The 19,941-nt window shown below is 38.7% G+C and overlaps 1 protein-coding gene across 3 annotated transcripts in view; it reads right to left on the bottom strand.

The window, feature by feature from the left end:
* HMGA2 (high mobility group AT-hook 2) overlaps positions 1-19,941 on the bottom strand; it is a 141,325-nt gene that overhangs the window by 88,859 nt on the left and 32,525 nt on the right. Inside the window, exon 4 of one of the 3 annotated variants that reach the window (XM_055358472.2) lies at positions 2,692-2,756. The exons of the other annotated variants lie outside the window; for them this stretch is intronic. Coding sequence (XP_055214447.1) covers positions 2,715-2,756 — 42 coding nt within the window. The 3' untranslated portion in view covers positions 2,692-2,714. Of the gene's footprint in view, positions 1-2,691; positions 2,757-19,941 lie in introns of those variants that run through there. 3 annotated transcript variants of the gene reach the window in all.

The following is a 19,941-nucleotide window of genomic DNA, read 5'->3' as shown; positions in this document are numbered from 1 at the left end:
ATGGTTTCCGGAGGCTGTCTGGAAAGCTCTACTCAAAACCTTAATTTGAAAGGTTTATAAATGGTGAAAGTATTTGTTCTTAGAGTAAAAATCTGATTTAGAAAGTTTGGGCTTAAGTGGTGAAATGATTTTATGGTTTTCAAAAATCAGAGGCCAGAAATTGTTTTGCCTGCTTTATAAATGATATAAAGAGAAATGGAGAACAACCAAATTAGAATCTCTGTCTGGGGTTGTAGGATTTGGTTTTCTTGAAAGAAATATTGAGTGTATAGTTGTGTACATATTAAGATTAGGAAGAGAAAGAGTATTCACAATTGCCTTATGCAAAGTAACTTATTGGCTAATAGAAAATTACCAAATATTTTCTTTCACTGTTTTAATAGATGTGACTAATTATGCTTTTTATGCCATGGTTTCAGAGTGAGTATATGGTGTAAATTCCTAATGCAAAAACTCCTGAAAAGATTTAAATCCAAATGACTGACTAATTTTCAGCAACTCAGTATCCATTCTGTGAGCTTCTATTTTTTTTCTATATATACTTTTTTTTTTTTTTTAAACAACAGGCCTTAAATACATATTTAACTAACAGGCTGGAACAGCTAAGTAAATCATTTATAAACACACATTTATATAACGGAATGACCTGTACCTACTACATTCCTATATAACCAGTTTAGGAGAAAAAGCAAAAGCTTCCAAAGAAGCAATTTTGTTGAAAACTGAAGACATCAACAAAGAGAAAACCTCACCAATCCCCATGATAATGGTGACCAAGTTCAGTCTAGTTGAATGCAGTTTCATTTCTTTCCTCCAACCACTTTTAAAAAAAATCAGATTCTAAAAATAGCTGAAGAAGCAGAGATGAGCTCATTCTCTACTAAGTAACCTTGCCCATTCTCTAATGATAGTAAAAATAATTCAAAGAAAAAAAGCAAATAAAAAAAGAAAAACATCCACCAAGTTGGTAGTTCAAACTCACAGAAAGTTGACTAATGGCATATGTAGGCCTACTATTAAAAAACCAGACAAGGCCGGGCACAGTGGCTCACGCCTATAATCCCAGCCCCTTGGAAGGCCGAGTCAGGCGGATCACCTGAAGTAAGGAGTTCGAGGCCAGCCTGGCCAACTTGGTAAAACCTTGTCTTTCCAAAAAAAAAAAAAAAAAAATTGCCGGGCATGGTGGCATATGCCCGCAATCCCAACTACTTGGGAGGCTGAGGCAGGAGAATGGCTTGAACCCATCAGGTGGAGGTTGCAGTGAGCCGAGATCACACCACTGCACTCCAGCCTGGGCAACAGAGAAAGACTTTGTCTCAAAACAAACAAACAAACAGACAAAACTGAATATATGAAAATCTGAATAAAATATTTCTTTGCAACACAGTATAGTCTTTGAAATAATAAACTAACAGTTGTCATAAACTGCAAGTTCTAGTGTATGTAAATAGATCACCTTAGAATAGTATCATTTACTCACTCAGGAACACAGCTATTCAATTAAATAAAATACATCTGGTATTATTGCCAGTAAGACAAGCAAAGCAAGCAGGTACTGAGCCACTGTCAGTATATTTTCTCATATGAGAATAGGGGAGTAAAAATTAATTTGGGACTACTTTGGGACAATTACTTGTATTAACTCTATTTAAATATAAGCATTTCTTTTTATTTTTACATCTGTGATTAAACAAAACAAGACAAAACCCATTATGGCCATAGCATCAAGCTACATGATAATTCTAAAAGAGTATTACTGGGGGCGCGGGGAACCTTTCTGGTTGAATAAAGGGAGATGAGAAGATAAAATAAGTACTGCAGATGTGTGAGATCCCAATTTTCTTGCTCTGGAAAAATCTGTAGAAAGAGCTACATCTGTCTCAAAATGTGACTCTCTTTTTCTGAGATGGAGCACCAAACTGGAAAAGGGAGAGATGAGCCCATTGGGGCAAATCTTTAAACTCTTCTATTATTTTTAAGCATACTTGTGAAAATGTTTACCTGTATGTATACATACAGAAAAACAAATGAGTTTGAACTATGATTATCCATTACTTTATTTTTTTAAAAAAGATATCTTGCCAAGTCTTAAGGTGGTTCTGTGGGTAAATCAGGGTAGCGAGCTGCTTATTATAAAGCAGCTTGAAGAACAAGTACATAGAGGTCACCTGCACTCACTTCAACAACCCTAGAGAGGCACCTGGAGTCACACTACACCTCCTTCTGAAAAGATTCTAAACAATTTCTAAAGGGCACCACATCTTCAAATGGTTTCCCTCCTGCTGGAAACCTAGGCTTTGTTGTATGAGCGTAATTCGTTACCACTGAAAAGAAGATGATTAAAATTTCTTGAGTATTCACCTCACATCATTAAAGGTTTTTATATATATTTTCACTCAATGTGTCTCAGCAAGACTGACAAAGTCTTCAACTAAGTAGTAGACTTTATATAGCTTTAAATTCTGTGTATTACATATATCTATTATTTATATAACTTTATTATTTATATTATATATTTATTAATTTAAATTTTAAGTTTATAAAACAAAACTAAGTTTTCTTTTCTTGTAGATGATAAATGAGATCTATGAAACTGTAAAGGATAAATTCTTACTCTTATTCCCAACAAGCTGGTGTCAACAATAATGCATACAAGGAAGAAAACATAATTGAAAAATTGGTACAAATTTGCTTCTGTTTTATTGTCCACTCATTCAGCAGATGTTTATCCAGTGTGTGCAAAGTGCTACAGTAGGCTATAGAGAGATAAAAAACAAAATCTCACTAACTGTGTGCCATTAATTGGCATACCTCAAACTGCCCTATATTGTTACCTACCTTTTTTGGCGTGTGATTTTTGAATTCCATAAGGACAGCGACCATATGTTAAACCTCCATGGGTGCCTGCTCTTTTCAGTCATCTAATAAATGATTCTGCCATTATTGTTACTGTTGTGCAAGCACGGGCAAATACCACAAGCAAGACTTGAAAACAAATCCTCAGTTCCCTGTCTTTATTACTGGAGGTAAAACAATGAATTTTGTGAGGATGAATATAATAAAATATAACAGAGTAATGTGATAATGGTCACATTTAAATATATGTATGTATCTACATACATATATGTATACACATCATAAAACACATGTAGACATGCTTTATATATCTTACTTTCTACCAAGCTCTTTTCATATTTATAAGGGAAATTAAAGTATAATATATGTGGTTCACTAATAGTGACACTGGACATCTCTCCTCTTTTCCTTCTTTCTTTTTTTCTAAAATAAATACTATCCTCCAATCCCACTGGTGCATTTGACTTCATGAATGACTATCTATAGCCATCTACACTTAGCCTAGATTCAGTATGAAAAAAATACTGAGAAAAGGAAATAAACCATTTCTGCTGATGGCTGCCATATTTGGTGCTGAAAGCATTATTTATTTGTAACACACCAGACAACAGAACCTAGAGGGCTCATGGTACAGGTGCAGACACATGGCTTGGACACATTCATTCTTTGGATACTTTTTATAAGACACACACTATGCTCTGTATTGAAAATACAAAGATAGATGAGACATAGTTTCATGCATGAAAAACATGTAAACAAATAATTATAGTAGACGGGTAAAAGTCCTTTACCTCAGGTGTGTGCAAATTCCTATGAGGCAAACAGGAAGGAAATAATTTCAAGAGAGGTTGGCGGGGGCACCGTATTTGAACTGGGTCTTGGGAGATGTGTTGAGATTGGTCCAAATGGAAGTAAAGGTAAAGACTATACCAATCAGAGCACAGATGTGAAAGACCTAATGGAAGTTTCAGAAAAATGGGTCTTTCTGTCCTAAGGAAGTGAAGATTTCAACTGGTGGGTAGTAGGAGGCAAGATTAGAAACTAAGCCCAATGCTATAATCAACATAAGAAGTTCAGACTTTATCCCTTGGGTGAATGGTAGTCATTCAAAATGTTTGGCAGGAGAGTGATAAAGTGTCTGTTCTGAAGAGAACACTTGCAGTGATAATGGAGGTAAGCTGGACAAAGAAAAGTAGAGGCGGCAGGAAAACTAGTAGGAGGCTGGTGCAAATAGTTTAAGTGAGAGATGATAAAGACTTGTACAAAGAATGTGGCAGTGGGAATGGAGGAAAAGAAAACTCAAAACATATAGCTCCAGGCACCTTTAGGAGTAATAAATGGCAGAACTTTGCAAATGTTGAAAATGGAGACTGACGAGTCAAGGATGACCGGGTATATGATGGCACTCAGATAAGCTACGAATACGGTCAGTCAATGCAGGCAGTGACTGAAACACAGATATCACAGAGCTAACTCAGAATGAACACATGGAATGAAAAATAGAGGACCTCAGATATAATCCTGGAGACAAGCGATGTGCAGAGGGCAGGTAGAGAAAGAAGAGCCTCCTGGGTGCAAGGAACTTCTTGACAAGAAAAGAAACACAGGACAGGTTTACCTTCAGGCATCCAAGGAGGGCAAGTGTGAAATAAGGAGGCACAGCTGATGTGTCAGATATTTCAGAAGAGACATCAGGACAGGGACTGAGAAGTGTCCCCTGGATTTGGCAGTTAAGAGGTTACTGGCAACCTTATTTAGAGGATTTTGTGTAGGGGGACCCTAGGAAGGATGAAGGGGGCAGAAGCCAAGTCACATTAGGCTCCGGACTGGATGAAAGATCTGGAGCATATGTTTCATTTGGCTGGCATCCTGTTGCCTCCCTGCCACTTCAGACTGGCTTCAGTCTAACAAGGACAGGCTGTCACACCTTTTGATATGCCCACAGACCCCTAAACCCAAGAAAGTGATGATGCAGTGGAGCACAAAGCTACAAAGCACATAAGGCAATTGGTTATTTTCTGTGGCATCAGCATATCAAATAGGAAAATTAAATATATTGTTGGTAATCAAAGATTATTCTGCTATTGCCAAGCCTTTCTGAGGAAAACTAACAGAGTAAAGTATGGGCAGAAGTCAAACTGGAAGTGATTTTTAAGAGGTCTTAAGAAGCCCATGTGACATTGTTCTGTGCATCTGACAGCCTGAGTGTGAACTAAAATGGAATCTGCCTAGGAAAGGAATATAGTTCTCTCACCTAGAGGGAAAACCGCACCTTCAGAATCCCCATAGGAAGGGGATATAGTAATGGAGAAAACATTTTCTGCCTCATTATTCTTTAGCCTCGAGAATCTAGATATAGAACATTCAAAATTCTCATGAGAAGGAAAACAAATAATACCTGGAGGCCAAGCTAAAGGTTTCTTGCTTCTACTAATGAACTTAAATTCATTTTCCATTCACACACAAAAGGAAGACACCTATATAAATGGATTAAGAGGGCCAGAAAGACGCGGTAGAGCAGGAGTCAGCAACCTTCTTCTCTTAAGGGTCGGATAGTAAATAATTCAGGCTTTGTTGGGCAGATGGTCTCTGTGGCAGGTACTCAGCTCTGCCACTGTAGTAGGAAAGCAGGTATAGACAATACGTGAACCAATAGGTGCGGCTGTGCCCAGGAATACTTCATTTGTTGATACTGAAATTTGAATCTTACATAATAAATATTATTACTCTTTGTTTCAACCATGTAAAACTGCATAAATCTGTATTATAAACACATATCTTAAAAGCTGACTTCTAAAGAAGAAAATTAGTGTAGCAAATAATTATGATGCATTGGTCATTAGACTATGGCTTCTGACTGAGCCTACGTTTTGTCTAAATCATGTCGGATTTGACCTGTCATTCTCTTGCTTAGAAATCTTTAATAGCTTCCCATTTCCTGTAACATCCAAACTCCTTAAGCATGTATGCACGGCCCCTGTGACCTGCTACCACAAAGCGTTTAGGTTCACTGTCCACATCCACCCCCTCACCCATGGTATGTCTCTAATGTACACTATCCAATCCAAACTAGCTGCTCTTACCTAAATACACCCTACATTTCCCTGCCTCCAATGATTTACTCCTACTTTTCACATGACATGGAAGTCCCTGTCCCAGGGATGTCCTCTTCCAGCTGTTTTGTTTTGTTTTGTTTTGTTTTGTTTTTAGATGGAGTCTCCCCCTGCCCAGGCTAGAGTGCAGTGGCACGATCTCAGCTCACTGAAACCTCAACCTCATGGGTTCAAGTGATTCTCCTGCCTCAGCCTCCAAGTAGCTGGGATTACAGGCATGTGCCACCACGCCTGGCTAATTTTTGTATTTTTAGTAGAGACGGGCTTTTGCATGGTGGCCAGGCTGGTCTCGAACTCCTGACCTAAGATGATCTGCCTGCCTCGGCCTCCCAAAGTGCTGGGATTACAGGTGTGAGCCACCACGCCTGCCCCCAGCTGTTCTATTAGAATCCTATTCATTCTTTAGGGCTCAGCTGAAGTGTCATTCATCTCCTTTGTAAAGCCTTCCTTATTTTACCTAGTTGGAATAAAGGCTTCACATATTGTTTTTTACTATTTACATTTTGGCAAAAATATTTCGAAAACCACTACCTTACAAGGCTCGTACAAGGATTAAATAATAAATCAAGACAATGTTCATAATGTGCTCAGCCTAACACCTGACACATAGTTGAAATTCAAAAATAAACAGAAGTTGTATGCACATGCATATCTATCCCCTAGACTGAAAGGTCTTAAAGCTAAGGACCATATTGTGTTTACTTATACACAGACCTGTAACAATGACCTGTATATACATACGTTGTATTCAACAAATGTTTATTGAATATAGCTGGAATATTGTGCACTACTTTTTTTTTTTTTTTTTTTTTTGCAAATCATGACCAATACTTTTAATCCTAAAGCTAAGTGTGAGAAGGGCTGAAAAACTGTTAAGATTTTTTATAACCTTTCTAACTGGGTTGGCCACATGGAGCAGAAAATCATGGACTTTAGAGTCTGACAAACCTGGGTTCAAAATTCAGTTTTATTACTTTCTAGCTTGTGTATCTGTGCAAGTCACTTTAATTTTCTGAGACTTGTTTTCTTCATTTATACAACTGTCAGTAAAATATGTTTTTAAAGGTGTATTTTGAGGTCTCTAGAACAATGCCAGGCTTGGTAGGCATTTAATAAGTACTGGCTAAGAATATTAAACAGGATTGTGTTTAAATACTCCCATTCATATTACCTACATTGTGAAACACTGTCAAAACAGTATATACACCAGAATAAAATGTGAATTGTATTTTTTGACCATTCTTTCTTAAATACATAAGGAGAGCTGCTATCTCTAGCCCATTTTGTGGGAAAGAGTCAGTGCAATGGAGGGTGGTTCACTGTGATCCCTAAGAATTGACCCCACTGACAGCACCCTCTTTGACTTTTCCCTGCTAACTTCAGCAGGTAGCAAGAGGGGAGCATGGGCTATGGTGTCAGATTACTTGAGGCTCCATCAACCACCCAGATGGAATTTTAGGAGCTATGGTAATTCCTATCTGCTGGGTAGGGTTCCTGAAATACAACCACGGTGTTTCATTTCCTAGTTGTTGCTGTCATCTTTCTGAGTTGCTCTGTGATCCACCATATTCCTTCTCTAATCTTGCTTTGATTTATGAATGTACATGATGATGGTGATGGTAATATCCTAATTTAAATGATAAATACTCGAACTAACTTGGCCCAGAGAACCCTACAAAAAAAAGGAATCAATGAGTCAGATCCTTAGAAAACAGTTCCTAGAGTCATTCTAGCTAATCTTTTCATCAGTTGAGAGTTTTGCAAAGGGGTTTCTGCCTCATTGACCAAGAAAGTGTAGCGGCTTACCAATGCCAACCTCTTAAAGCATAAGTAGAGGAACTCAACGGTAACCTGCTAAACTCAGTTCTATGCAATGCACTGGCAGTTTGGGACAGCATTAATGTTTATAATATGACCTTGTCTACATTTGGAGTTTGGCACAAATTTTTACTTTACTTCTCAACTTCAAAATTTGATGATTCCATTATTTTGTCAAAAATAACCAATAAATACCACTAATCACTTAGTTGACAACTTATTAAAATTGATGCTAACAGTTCCTATAGATTCTAGTGAGAGTTTAAATGAAAGAGTTAGGTAGAAACAGGCAAGACTGATAGTACCTGGATTTTTCTGCTATATCATGATTCCATAAACCATCCTTTAAGATGCACTGAATTGGATAAGAACCATGGAGAAAATGGTGATTATGTACAAATGGTGATTATGTATAAAAAGAAACTCTTGCTTCAAATTTTCTCCATATTCAACATAGGTGGTGCTTTGGGCCCAAGTGAGGTGACTCATTGCCTCAGTTCTCCCTTTCCTGTTTCACAAGCAGACACAGCAAAGCCCGGAGAGTAATCTGACTCCTCTACGATCGTAGTGGACTGCAGCCGGGATGATATTTAGTTTTCCTTCTCTGTGGGCTCTGTAAAACCACCTACTGCTCAAAGAAGCTCTTTGACATGTTCTGAACTCTAAGAACAAATGAAAATGGCATTTTGGGGAAAAAAAATGAAGCCAGAACAAAGAAGTCAGAAACGTGATACTGCAAGATCAGGCACTTATCTGCACTGCAAATGAAAAAAGTTTCAGACTCAAATAATTAACAATTTAACCACTAGTTTCCCCCTGAGACGTTACTGTCACAAGAGATCCTTACATTTCCAGTGGCATTCAACAGATTCTCCTCTTTAGTGAGGACAGCTGCAGAAAGTTACTGAATATTTGCTCCCTCTCAGATGCATAAAGATTATTTTGTAAGCAATGTTGGAGAAAGAAAGAGCTCAAAAGGAGGGTGAACATCAGAAGAAAAAAGGGACAGATCTACAAGGTGCTTGTGACATCTGTTTTCACTTTGTGCTGTGGCCAGTGGCAGAATGGAAGACCAACCTTTAATCAACTTAACAACATGGTGCCCATGTCCAGTTATTCAAGTGCTTAGTAAATACTGTTACAGAGAGCCCAACGAGGAATGTGGGTCTTCTGGGAATGTGTAAGAAAGAAAAGGCACGTTCTTACCCTCGAGATGCTTATAGTCCTGTTCAGATGACAAGCTTTATGTGTTAATACGTTAATTCAGATCTTTTCCTCACTTCCTTCAAAACTCCATCCAAAGTTCTTCTCCTGCAGGCAGCCTTACGGCTCTGACTAATAGCTCATGCCTCAACTCTGTGTCCCCACAAGACTCATATCCTCCACTTTTACACAACTTGAACTTGGCAGAAGTGTTCTTCAGTTGATTCATGTGTGCTCAGTCCAACTGATTTGTCAGTATCATGAGGATACGGTTTTGGTCTTCTCATTCCTTTATGTCTTTTCACAGTAATTAGTTCTGTAGCTTAAACATAATAAACACTCATTAAGGGAAAACTGGCCAGCCAATTCTGACTCCTCCTGCTCAGATGACACTCCAAGTGTGCTGGTTCCTGGCTTTCCCACTAACAGATTAAGTTCCTAGAAGTTCCCCTTCCTGAGAAGGCCTCCAGATTTTCATGCTGCCTTTGTATCCAAAAGCAAAGATGTTCTCAACAGAGCAAAAAGTTAGAAAAGAACTCAATGTCTCAGTGGGCTAGATTTCTGCTCATTGCAAAAACAGGACAAGGGCCTGTTTCTACGTAGCTTGTGCCATTAGCTACATTCAGGGATACCAGTTAACAAAAATGGCAGGCCCTCAATTTAGTGTCAATGTTTTTTTGTCATTATGTGAGCTAGTGATTTAACTCCCTGCTAAGTTATCTCATGTACTTCTTGCCATTTCTTTCCTCACACACGCTCCTCTTTCTTCCCTACTTTGTTCTTCTGCAGTGTTTAGAAACTAGAAAATCAGAACTGATTTCTCCCCCTTCAGTCTCTCAATCTCTCTCTCTACCAGTGTCAAGATGGGAAGGCACATGTTCCCATCTTGACAGCAGCAGAAAGAAAAATGGCAGCAGAAGGAAAACAGCAGCAGAAAGAAAAATTTGACTCAGATGGGTTGAGAGGGCAATGGCAAGCAATCTTGGTACATGTCAGCTGCATCTCAGGTAAGTGTTAGTGATTTTTTTTTTAAAGTTAGCACTGCTGAAAAGAAGAATGACTATTCACATTAATAACTGCCTTGTTAAATTTGTAATGAAGAATGAGAAGCGGGCTAAGGTAGAAGAGGTAATGTTTATTTCACTTTGAAGCTTATAGGTAGTTACATGGGTATCACAAAAAGAACAGATATAATGAATCATCTTGCCTTTTACCTGACTCTTAAGACACCTGCAACATATCCCTTGGATGTTCCGCCTTGTCACACTCATAACCGAGGGGAAAAAGAAGACAAAGGTGAATGCTCAGTTAGCCCCTAACCCTCTCCTATCTGCTGTTAATGTTGCCCACAGGTCTACCAGCTGCAAGGCTATCCATGACCTCCTCCATCAAGTCCACCCAGACTCTCTGATCTAAAGCAGCCTCGCCTACTCCAATACTCTCCATTACATTAACTTGGTTCACTTTTCTTCTTTGCTCTTATAAGGCTTGAAATCATCATCTTTATTTTTTTAATAACTACGCCATCATTTATAATCCCTCTCTGGAATGTAAGAGCCACAAGACTAGGGACCTTAAGTTTTCTCCAGTGTCTCTCCAAATATCTAGCACAGTGCCTAGCATTAGCAGAGTGGGCTAAATGCTGAGTGAGTGAACAGATGTTTCCTTAGGAGTCAGTCTCAATTTCCATTTTTTCCCCAAAGTTTGTAAATCTTCTCTCTAATATAGAGGTCCACCCTCCTTAGACACAAAGGAATTATAGTTATACACTTGCTATGATTCCCAGAGTTCACAAATTCTGATGCTCCATCATTTTAGCCAGCAACTATAGCTTGAATATTAGTGAAAAATAGATGGGGATGGCTGGGCGTGGTGGCTCACGCCTGTAATCCCAGCACATTGGGAGGCCGAGATGGGCGGATCACGAAGTCAGGAGATCGACACCATCCTGGCTAACATGATGAAACCCCGTTTCTACTAAAAATACCAAAAAAAAAATTAGCCGGGCGTGGTGGCAGGTGCCTGTAGTCCCAGCTACTCAGGAGGCTGAGGAAGGAGAATGGCGTGAACCTGGGAGATGTAGTTTGCAGTGAGCCGAGATCGAGTCACTGCACTCCAGCCTGGGCGACAGAGCGAGACTCCGTCTCAAAAAAAAAAAAAGAAAAATAGATGGAGATACAGACGCTTAGAATGTATGCCTTCCCATCTTGACACCGGAGAAATGGAGAAATGTTATTCTAGCACATTCTGAATCGCATTCCAGTTCAAATTTGAAAACCTTAAAAAGCCTGAAGACTAACTTAGGTTTCAATTTAATACAATTATTTTAAAACAACAGCTATAATATTTTTACTGTACATATGTTCAATTATTACTAAGTACTTTCATTTCTATCTGTAAAAGTATAGTACAAAAAGTTCACCCTCATGAAATCAGACAAAAATACAATTGACCCTTGAACAATGCAGGGGTTGGGGCACTGACTCCCTGTGAAGTCAGAAATCCAACAAAAATCCACGCAAAACTTTTGACTCCACAAAACTTAACTGCTAATAGCCTACTGTTGACTGCAAGCCTTACTGATAACACAGTCGATTAACAAATATTTTGTGTGTGATATTATTATATACTGCATCCTTACAAACTACATGTAAACTACAAAAAAATAAGACAAGCAAGAGAGGAAATTTGTTCACTACTCATTAAGTAGAAATGGATCATCATAAAGGTTTTCATCTTTATTGTCTTCATGTTGAGGAGGCTGAGGATAAGGAGGGGTTGGTCTTGCTGTTTCAGGGGTAACAGAGGCAGAAGAGGGAGAAGAGGTGGAAGAGGAGGCAGGAGAGGCAGAAGCACTCAGTGTAACTTTCACTGAAAGAAATCTGCATATAAGTGGACCCGTCCAGCTCAAACCTGTATTGTTCAAGGGTCAAGTGTGCACTAATATGAAAAAGAGCTGAAGTGAAAAAATGGATCAAAATATTTCTAATCATAGTTAAATAATCTAAAAAATGTAGGCCACTGACAATTTTATGCTGCTGTTCAATGGCACTGCACATACAATCCATAAGAAAAGCTACTACGTGTGTTAAATGGAAACACTATAAAATCATTTGTAGTGTGTCCTAAGAAAAGAGGAGTATATGAACATTACAATTTAATGTTAATGAATTTAAACCTTTTTTTCCTAGTATGTTAAATATTTCCCTGTATTACAAAAATTGTGAGCATTCATAGCAAAGCTGGTATTCTCTGCCAAATGCAAGGTGAATGTGTGCTATCTACAAAATAGTCAACAGTGGAGTGAGTAACATAACAGGGGATTTCAAGGAGAGGCAAGACAACACTATTATTTTCCTAATGCTCATAATTCTGTTTCTGGCTATGTAATTTTGTCTTTATAACACTACTCAATTAAATTTATATTTGGGCCAAAAAATTATCATCTTGGCTGCCATGTAGCACTCTTTAAATCTCTTAAAATCACTTGCTTAAGTTTGCTTTTTCTGAAAAGCACTTACCCACCTCTCTGGGGTGTTTTTTTTATGAATTAGGAATCCTGGATCCCTCAGAGTCTAAGCATGGTTGGCAGGTTGGAAGCAAATAAGCACGATGGAAATGGGCCCTACTTAGTTACTATGGATACCTCAGATATAAAGGATTCCTATTTGTAGTGCTCATCAACAACTACTAGCACAAAATCCCTCATGCTGCTTGGACCTAAATAAGGTCATAAATGTTTACTGCACGTACATAATATTCATGGAACCTTTCTAAGATTGCAGAGCCACAGTGCGGGAAATGATATTTCTTTCCTTTGGTGGATTTTCATATCCCGTTTTCCATCTGGAGAAGTGAAGATATTGTTTTGCAATTAGCTTTACAGAACAGAGCATTTTTGCTGGACTACTAAAATCGCTTAGCCAAAGTTGGGCATAAATGCAATTCCTGCGCCAAGCCAAATTACCTGGAAACACCACGCCCTTCAAAAGGTTTGAATACTTCATGTTTTGGGGTGAGGGTTGTGACTTCTGTAGTCTAAAGACAACATTCCCTAGTCAGTGAGACTGAGCTGGGCACAGGATTTGGTATTCCTAACCTCCAAGATCCTGTCCATGGGAAAACCATTCAGGCCTTTTCTTGTGAATGAATCCCAAATTACAATTTAGTTTCTCATCATCTGGTCCATGCAAAGGATATTGTTGTGATTTTTTTTTTCTTTGAAATCTAATGATCCGTGAAAACAAGGCAGTCAGTGTAAACACACCAGGGATACTGTACTCTTCTTTACAGATGTTCACCTCATACTGCAGAAAGGAAGGTGCAGTCAATTTCGGGAACCAGGACTTGCACTTGTGCCCTGTTTTGGCTTAACAGTTTTAGTTTGAGGCCAAGGCAGTCAGTTTAAACACACCCGGGACATTGCACTCTTCTTTACAGATGTTCACCTTGTACTGCAGAAAGGAAGGTACAGCCAACTTCTGGAGCCAGGACTTGCACTTGTGCCCTATTTTGGCTTAACAGTTTTAGTAAACCAACAGAAATGCTCCATTCTGTAAAGCTAATTGCACAACAAAACCTTAACTTTTCCAGAGGCAAAATGGGGTGTCACTAGATATGAGTTAATGATCTGGCCCCAAAAGAATTCTAGTTTCATTCCCCAGCTCTACTTAAGTGCTGATAGTGTCGTCAGGATTTAGGGTTCACTGCTGTTGTTGATTATCCCAATGGTAAGCTCAGTCTAGTGACCTAATAGATACGAAACAGCCATGCCAATTACCATGAGCTGGGCATGGGTGGGGTAGAGCAAGGGAAGCATACGTAAGTTCGTGTGGACGATGGGACAGCTGGAGAAGGATGTGGTAAAGACCACTGGTCCACCTACTGCCGTTGGCAGTTGACAACCTATATTATCTCCTTTGTGTGCAGTGGTCCCCATATTTCCTTTCTTCTCCACTTTCTATATCACGTTTCATTTTCCACATTCTCTTGGGATCTTTATCCACAGCCATGGCTTCAGCTACTGTGACCCATGGCTCCATCAGCTCAGCTCCCTCTCCTAAACTTCACACACACTAAGTACATGAGTGTTTCATCTCTATCTTGAATTCTAAATCCACTCTTCCTCTTCTTGAGTTGCATGGTCATCCACCAAGTGACCCACACTTCTAGTCCAGGTCTAATCCTTGATGCTTAACACTTTTTTAATTTTTGTAGTATAAGAGATTTCTAACAACTGGCTTTCATTTTGTACACCCAAGTAGATTAATTGTTCTAAAGTAGTATTTTAAATGCACTTTCAAAAATATTTAGTTTTTCCTCAAGTACTGTGTAATATAAAAATGTAGAACTACCTAAGACATTTAGGCTTATTTGCAGAAAATTGATAATACTATAATAAAAGCAAACTGTAGTAGTGGTGGTGGTACTGATTGTGGGACACAGAGACAGACAGAATCCCATTTTCTGTTGTTTGAAGTTATGGAATGTGTGTGTGTGTGTGTGTGTGTGTGTGTGTGTGTGTGTATGGTGCGTTTTGGTAAATTTGTTATAACATTTGAAAAAAAGGTAAGTATATCCAATGCTTATTCTTTTGTTAACTCTCTTAAAACAGTATGACTCTCTGAGGTCATACTGTTCACTTAGAAACATGTTGCACAGCCAGGCGTGGTGGCTCACGCCTGTAATCCCAGCACTTTGGGAGGCCGAGGCGGGTGGATCACCTGAGGTCAGAAGACTAAGACCAGCCTGATCAACATGGTGAAACCCCGTCTCTACTAAATAAATGAAAATTAGCCGGGCGTGGTGGCGGGCGCCTGTAATCCCAGATACTCAGGAGGCTGAGGCAGGAGAATCGCTTGAACCGGGGAGGCAGAGGTTGCAGTGAGACAAGATCGCGGCATTGCGCTCCAGCCTGGGCAACAAGAGCGAAACTTCATTCCAAAAAAAAAAAAAAGAAACATGTTGCACAAAAACGGATTTTTTTTTTCAAAAATATGTTGGTATATTAAATGTTAAAGCATATCTTTAAAGCCAGTTCACAGAGAGAAAAAAAATTTAAGTATAATCTATATTTATTTACTCAATTTACTCTTAAAATTTTATCAGTTTGTTTTCCATGGAACTACAAGGTGCTTAAATATATACAGTATCGAGTTTTTTTTTGTTTTTTTTTTTTACCAATTTAGGATAAATCAATATTACCTAAAACGAGATGAAACTACCAATGCAATATTTTGAAAAAGAAAAGTAATTTATTTTCTGAACTCAGTGTTCCATAGTGACCCACATATATAAAACGATGATTAAAAAATAAGAAATACGGGGCCGGGCGCGGTGGCTCACGCCTGTAATCCCAGCACTTTGGGAGGCCGAGGCGGGTGGATCACGAGGTCAGGAGATCGAGACCATCCTGGCTAACACGGTGAAACCCCGTCTCTACTAAAAATACTAAAAATTAGCCGGGCGTGGTGGCAGGCGCCTGTAGTCCCAGCTACTCGGGAGGCTGAGGCAGGAGAATGGCGTGAACCCAGGAGGCGGAGCTTGCAGTGAGCCAAGATCGCGCCACTGCACTCCAGCCTGGGTGACAGAGCGAGACTCCGTCTCAAAAAAAAAAAAAAAAAAAATAAGAAATACGTTTACATACAGGTTTTGTCACATGGAACACTCTGTTTTATCCATCCAATACAATAGCATGTATTTTTTTTTAATTACCTTTTTTTTTTTTGTTTTGTTTTGTTTTGTTTTGAGACGGAGTCTTGCTCTGTCGCCAGGCTGGAGGTGCGGTGGCACGATCTGGGCTCACTGCAACCTCCGCCTCCCAGGTTCAAGCGATTCTCCTGCCTCAGCCTCCCAAGTAGCTGGGACCACAGGCATGTGTCACCATGCCCGCTCATTTTTTGTATTTTCAGTAGAGACAGAGTTTCACCATGTCGGCCAGGATGGTCTCGAACTCCAGACCTTGTGATCCACCCGCCTTGGCCTCTCAAAGTGCTGGGATTACAGGCATGAGCCACCGCACCCGGCCTAAATTATCTTTTTTAAAATCAATCATAGACACGTTTTTTTCTTAATTTTGAAGAAAATGCCCCAAAGTAGACACATCTTTTTCCAGTTCTGCAGAAAAGTGTGCCATGAAGTCAAACACCATGTGTGGCAGCTTCAGCTTAGCCTATGTCCCTGAACCAGGCCTAGTAAGGTATTCTACATTTTGTTATCTTTGAGGATATTTTCCAACATCTGCTTCTACGTCTACTTTCTATTTTGTAATCTCATTGAACAGTAGCAGTGCTAATGTCACTTATATTTATGTCTCTAAGTACTGAATCCAAGAGATTAGCAGCAGCAGTAATTCCTCAGGGTACAGTAATTAATGACATAATACTGTGGACATACTTTTTTGAAAAAACAAAAACTTCCAATTACGCAGTTTAAAGAAATCATTTTGTGGGAATGACCTGAGTAGCCTAGCCACGTATTTTTTGTTCTTCATTTAACAAATATTGTATTAAGCAGTTACTGTATACCACAGTCCTAGGTTTTGAAGAAAATGCAAAACTGTTCTCAAGGAGTTTACAAAACTGGTAAAGATAACTGTTCAAAAATTACCAGCACAAGAGAAAATGGAGAATGCTATAATGAAAGCAAGGCATTCATACAGACAGTCCCTGACCTATGATGGCCTGACTGGAATTTTTTGGCTTTACGATGGTGTGAAAGTGATACACGTTCAGTAGAAATTGTACTTCAAATATCCATACAACCATTCTGTTTTTCATTTTCAGTACAGTATTCAGTAAGTTACATGAGATATTCAACACTTTCTTATAAAACAGGCTTTGTGTAAGATGACTGTAGGCCAATGTAAGTGTTCCGAGCATATTTAATGTAAATATGCTCAGACTGTAGGCAGTGTAACTGTTCTGAGCATATTTAAGGTAGGCTAGGCAAAGCTAGGATGTTCAGTAGGTGAGATGTCTTAAACGCCCTTTTTCCTTTTCTCTTTTCTTTTCTTTTCAGACAGAGTCTTGCTCTGTTGCCCAGGCTGGAGTGCAGTAGCACAGTCATGGCTCACTGAAGGCTAGACATGCCAGGTTCAAGCATTTTCCCACCTCAGCCTCCCGAGTAGCTGGGACTATAGGTGTGTGCCACCACACACCTAGCTAATTTTTATTTTATTTTTTTTTTTAGAGATGGGGCATTACTATATTGCCCAGGCTGGTCTCAAACTCCTGGGCTCAAGCAATCCTCCCACCTCAGGCTCCCAAAATGCTGGGACTACAAGAGTAAGCCACTGCACATGGCCTAAATGCATTTTTGACTGATGATATTTTCAACTTCCAATGAGTGTATCAGGACATAACCCCATGGCAAGTTGAGAAGCATCTGCAATGCGTGTTTACCCTCCTACAAGGATGAGACAGCCCACTTCTGACTAGGGCAGTAAGGAGCTAATTCATAAAAGGTGCTGTCTAAACTGGACTTTGAAGATTAAAGAAGATTTTAAGCAGCTGAAAATGGAAGAAGGAAATTGTAGGTAAAAGTGAAGGTGAGAAAGTGTTTGTCCTGTTAATGGAATAGGATGTTTACTCTTAGTTATTTCCATATTGGAAATAGAGCTTTCGGCTACATGTATATAAGAAAAATGGTATTATTTAACCACAAATGAAGACCCGGTTAGCAGTTTCTGAGCAAAGCAATGACATGCTGGAGTAATGACAGAGGAAGAACAATCTGGAAGTGGCCTCAGGACACACATGTAACAAGAGCAGGGGAGAGACAAAGTGTGCATTGGAAAACAGGCAGACTGTAGGTAGGGTGATCATACAACTTACTCTCCAAATTAGGACACTTTGGGGAGTGAAAGGGGTGCTATTGATAGTTACACTACTTGGAGGCTATAAGTGAATTTGGTAGAGGAAGGAAAGTAGTGGGACAGGAACCTGATGACCTAGCAGGACAGGAAATCTTAGGTTGATTCCTATTTCTTCCAGCGCAGAACTGTGTCTTGTGATTGTTTCAGTCCCTCACCAAGTCTGGCTTATAGCCAGGGCTCAATAAACATGGAGTCACCAACTGATGACAGATAAACACGATCCCTAGGCGTCATGCCTGGGAGATGCTGTCTACATTTCTCCAAAAGGTCAAGGGTGGCAATATCCCAGAACTGTCAAGATTTTCCCTTTTATGACTTTTAAGAATGTTTCTTCAAAAACCTTATTAGCAATCTACATAAAAATAATGCAACAGGCCAGTTGATTAGAATAAAAAGTAGAAATACTGTACAAGAAGGGCTGCCTTTTAAAAATAATCAGAAAGAAGCACAGTGAGCGAGATTTTGACTCTTTGGCTTTATTTTTAGGAGGTTTTTTGTGGTTTTATGTTAAAGCATTCACCATTACTGCATTATTTAATATACATTTTTTAAAACCCCTGGAATGTCAAATAACTAGGCTGTGCATAACTCTCTCATGAATTCAATATGTAAAGGTACAAATATAAGGTACCCGTTAAACAAAAACAGAGAAAAATCAAAGAAGCACAGCAAAATCGTTACAGAGTGTTTTTTTTAATTTTTCATTTTTTGCAACACTTCATTCTAAAAGAAAAACTATCACAGGATTGAAAAACAAACTTGTTTTCCCTTTAGATCATACATAAAACTTGACTATTATTTGAAGTTGGTAACAGAAACTGGTGTTTCCAAAGATGTCACTGAATACAATACTTTCAGGAATTGCTGAATCAAATTTTCTTTCTTTTTTTTTTTTTTGTAAATGAGAAAGGTAGAGAGAACTGTAAAATCAGTCACAAAACATATGGAATACTGAGGGATGAGTCTAACAATCTGACTTACTCTTGTATGTATACACATTCATTTTCTCAAATTAGTACATACCATTGGAAACTGCATCAACCCATAAAAATAACTCATATGCCTATTATGTTTTTCCATTTTAAGCTTATAACAGCAGTAACGACCTCAGCAAAAGACATTTCCTTAGAATTAATGGCTGGCTGGGAGGCAGAGCCAAGGGCCACTGGTTCCTCCCAGCTGGTCATTAATCCTCAGGAAATGCCTGCACCTCCATCATTATTGCTAAAGCACCATTATAGAAAATTCTCACAGTTCCAATATATGGAAATTTGAGGCCATTTTGCAAGCCCATGGTATTCATGTGAGTTAATAGGCCACCACTGAGCACAGAGGACGTAATTATCAAAACGACAGAAGGGAAAATATTGTTCTCCTAGGTCTGTAAGATTATAGGAAATGGGGACTAGCCTTATGGGAAGAGGTATATTTGAAGCTAAAAGACATTAATTTAAAGGGAGGTTTGGAATCACATATATAAAAGTCAGTAAAAGACAGAGCAATCCATTCCCATGACTTCGTTTAAAACTATTTTTTTAAGGTGCAAACAAAGGTTATTTGGAAATTTCCTCCCAAATTGATAAATGAATATTAAAGAGAATGCAGTCAGGAAGACTGTTTATACACACAAATTATTATATTCAACCAGTGAAGTCTCGGGGAATGAATACATTTGACAGTGCTGAATGAGAATGGGATTTCTTTCTTTTAAATTTTGGTTTAAAAATTGAATACACACCATTAAATATTATAGAGCAAACATTTTATTCTAGACTTTATTACTGCTAAAACAAACAAAAACCCTAAAGTTCTGTCTTTTTGTCTTAGCTAGAGGCTTAACACATCAAACAAGCATTAATAAAACTGAAGGCCAAAATGATAACAAATACAGTGCTGGTGCTCTGTGACACAGTTTCAGTTCTCTGCAAAAGCTTTTGCTAGCTTCCAGGCTAAATTGAAAATAAAAATTAGGTGTTTTCAGGTCTATTCATTCCTTCCTTAAAGTAAACTAAACCCAACAAATGTCTTCAAAAGAGGGAATTAATCCAAAAATCACACCAAAAGCAGTCTATAAAT

The sequence above is a fragment of the Gorilla gorilla genome, chromosome 10, assembly GCF_029281585.2.
Source record: "Gorilla gorilla gorilla isolate KB3781 chromosome 10, NHGRI_mGorGor1-v2.1_pri, whole genome shotgun sequence".
NCBI lineage: Eukaryota > Metazoa > Chordata > Mammalia > Primates > Hominidae > Gorilla > Gorilla gorilla.
This window is presented reverse-complemented; position numbering and strand designations above follow the sequence as displayed.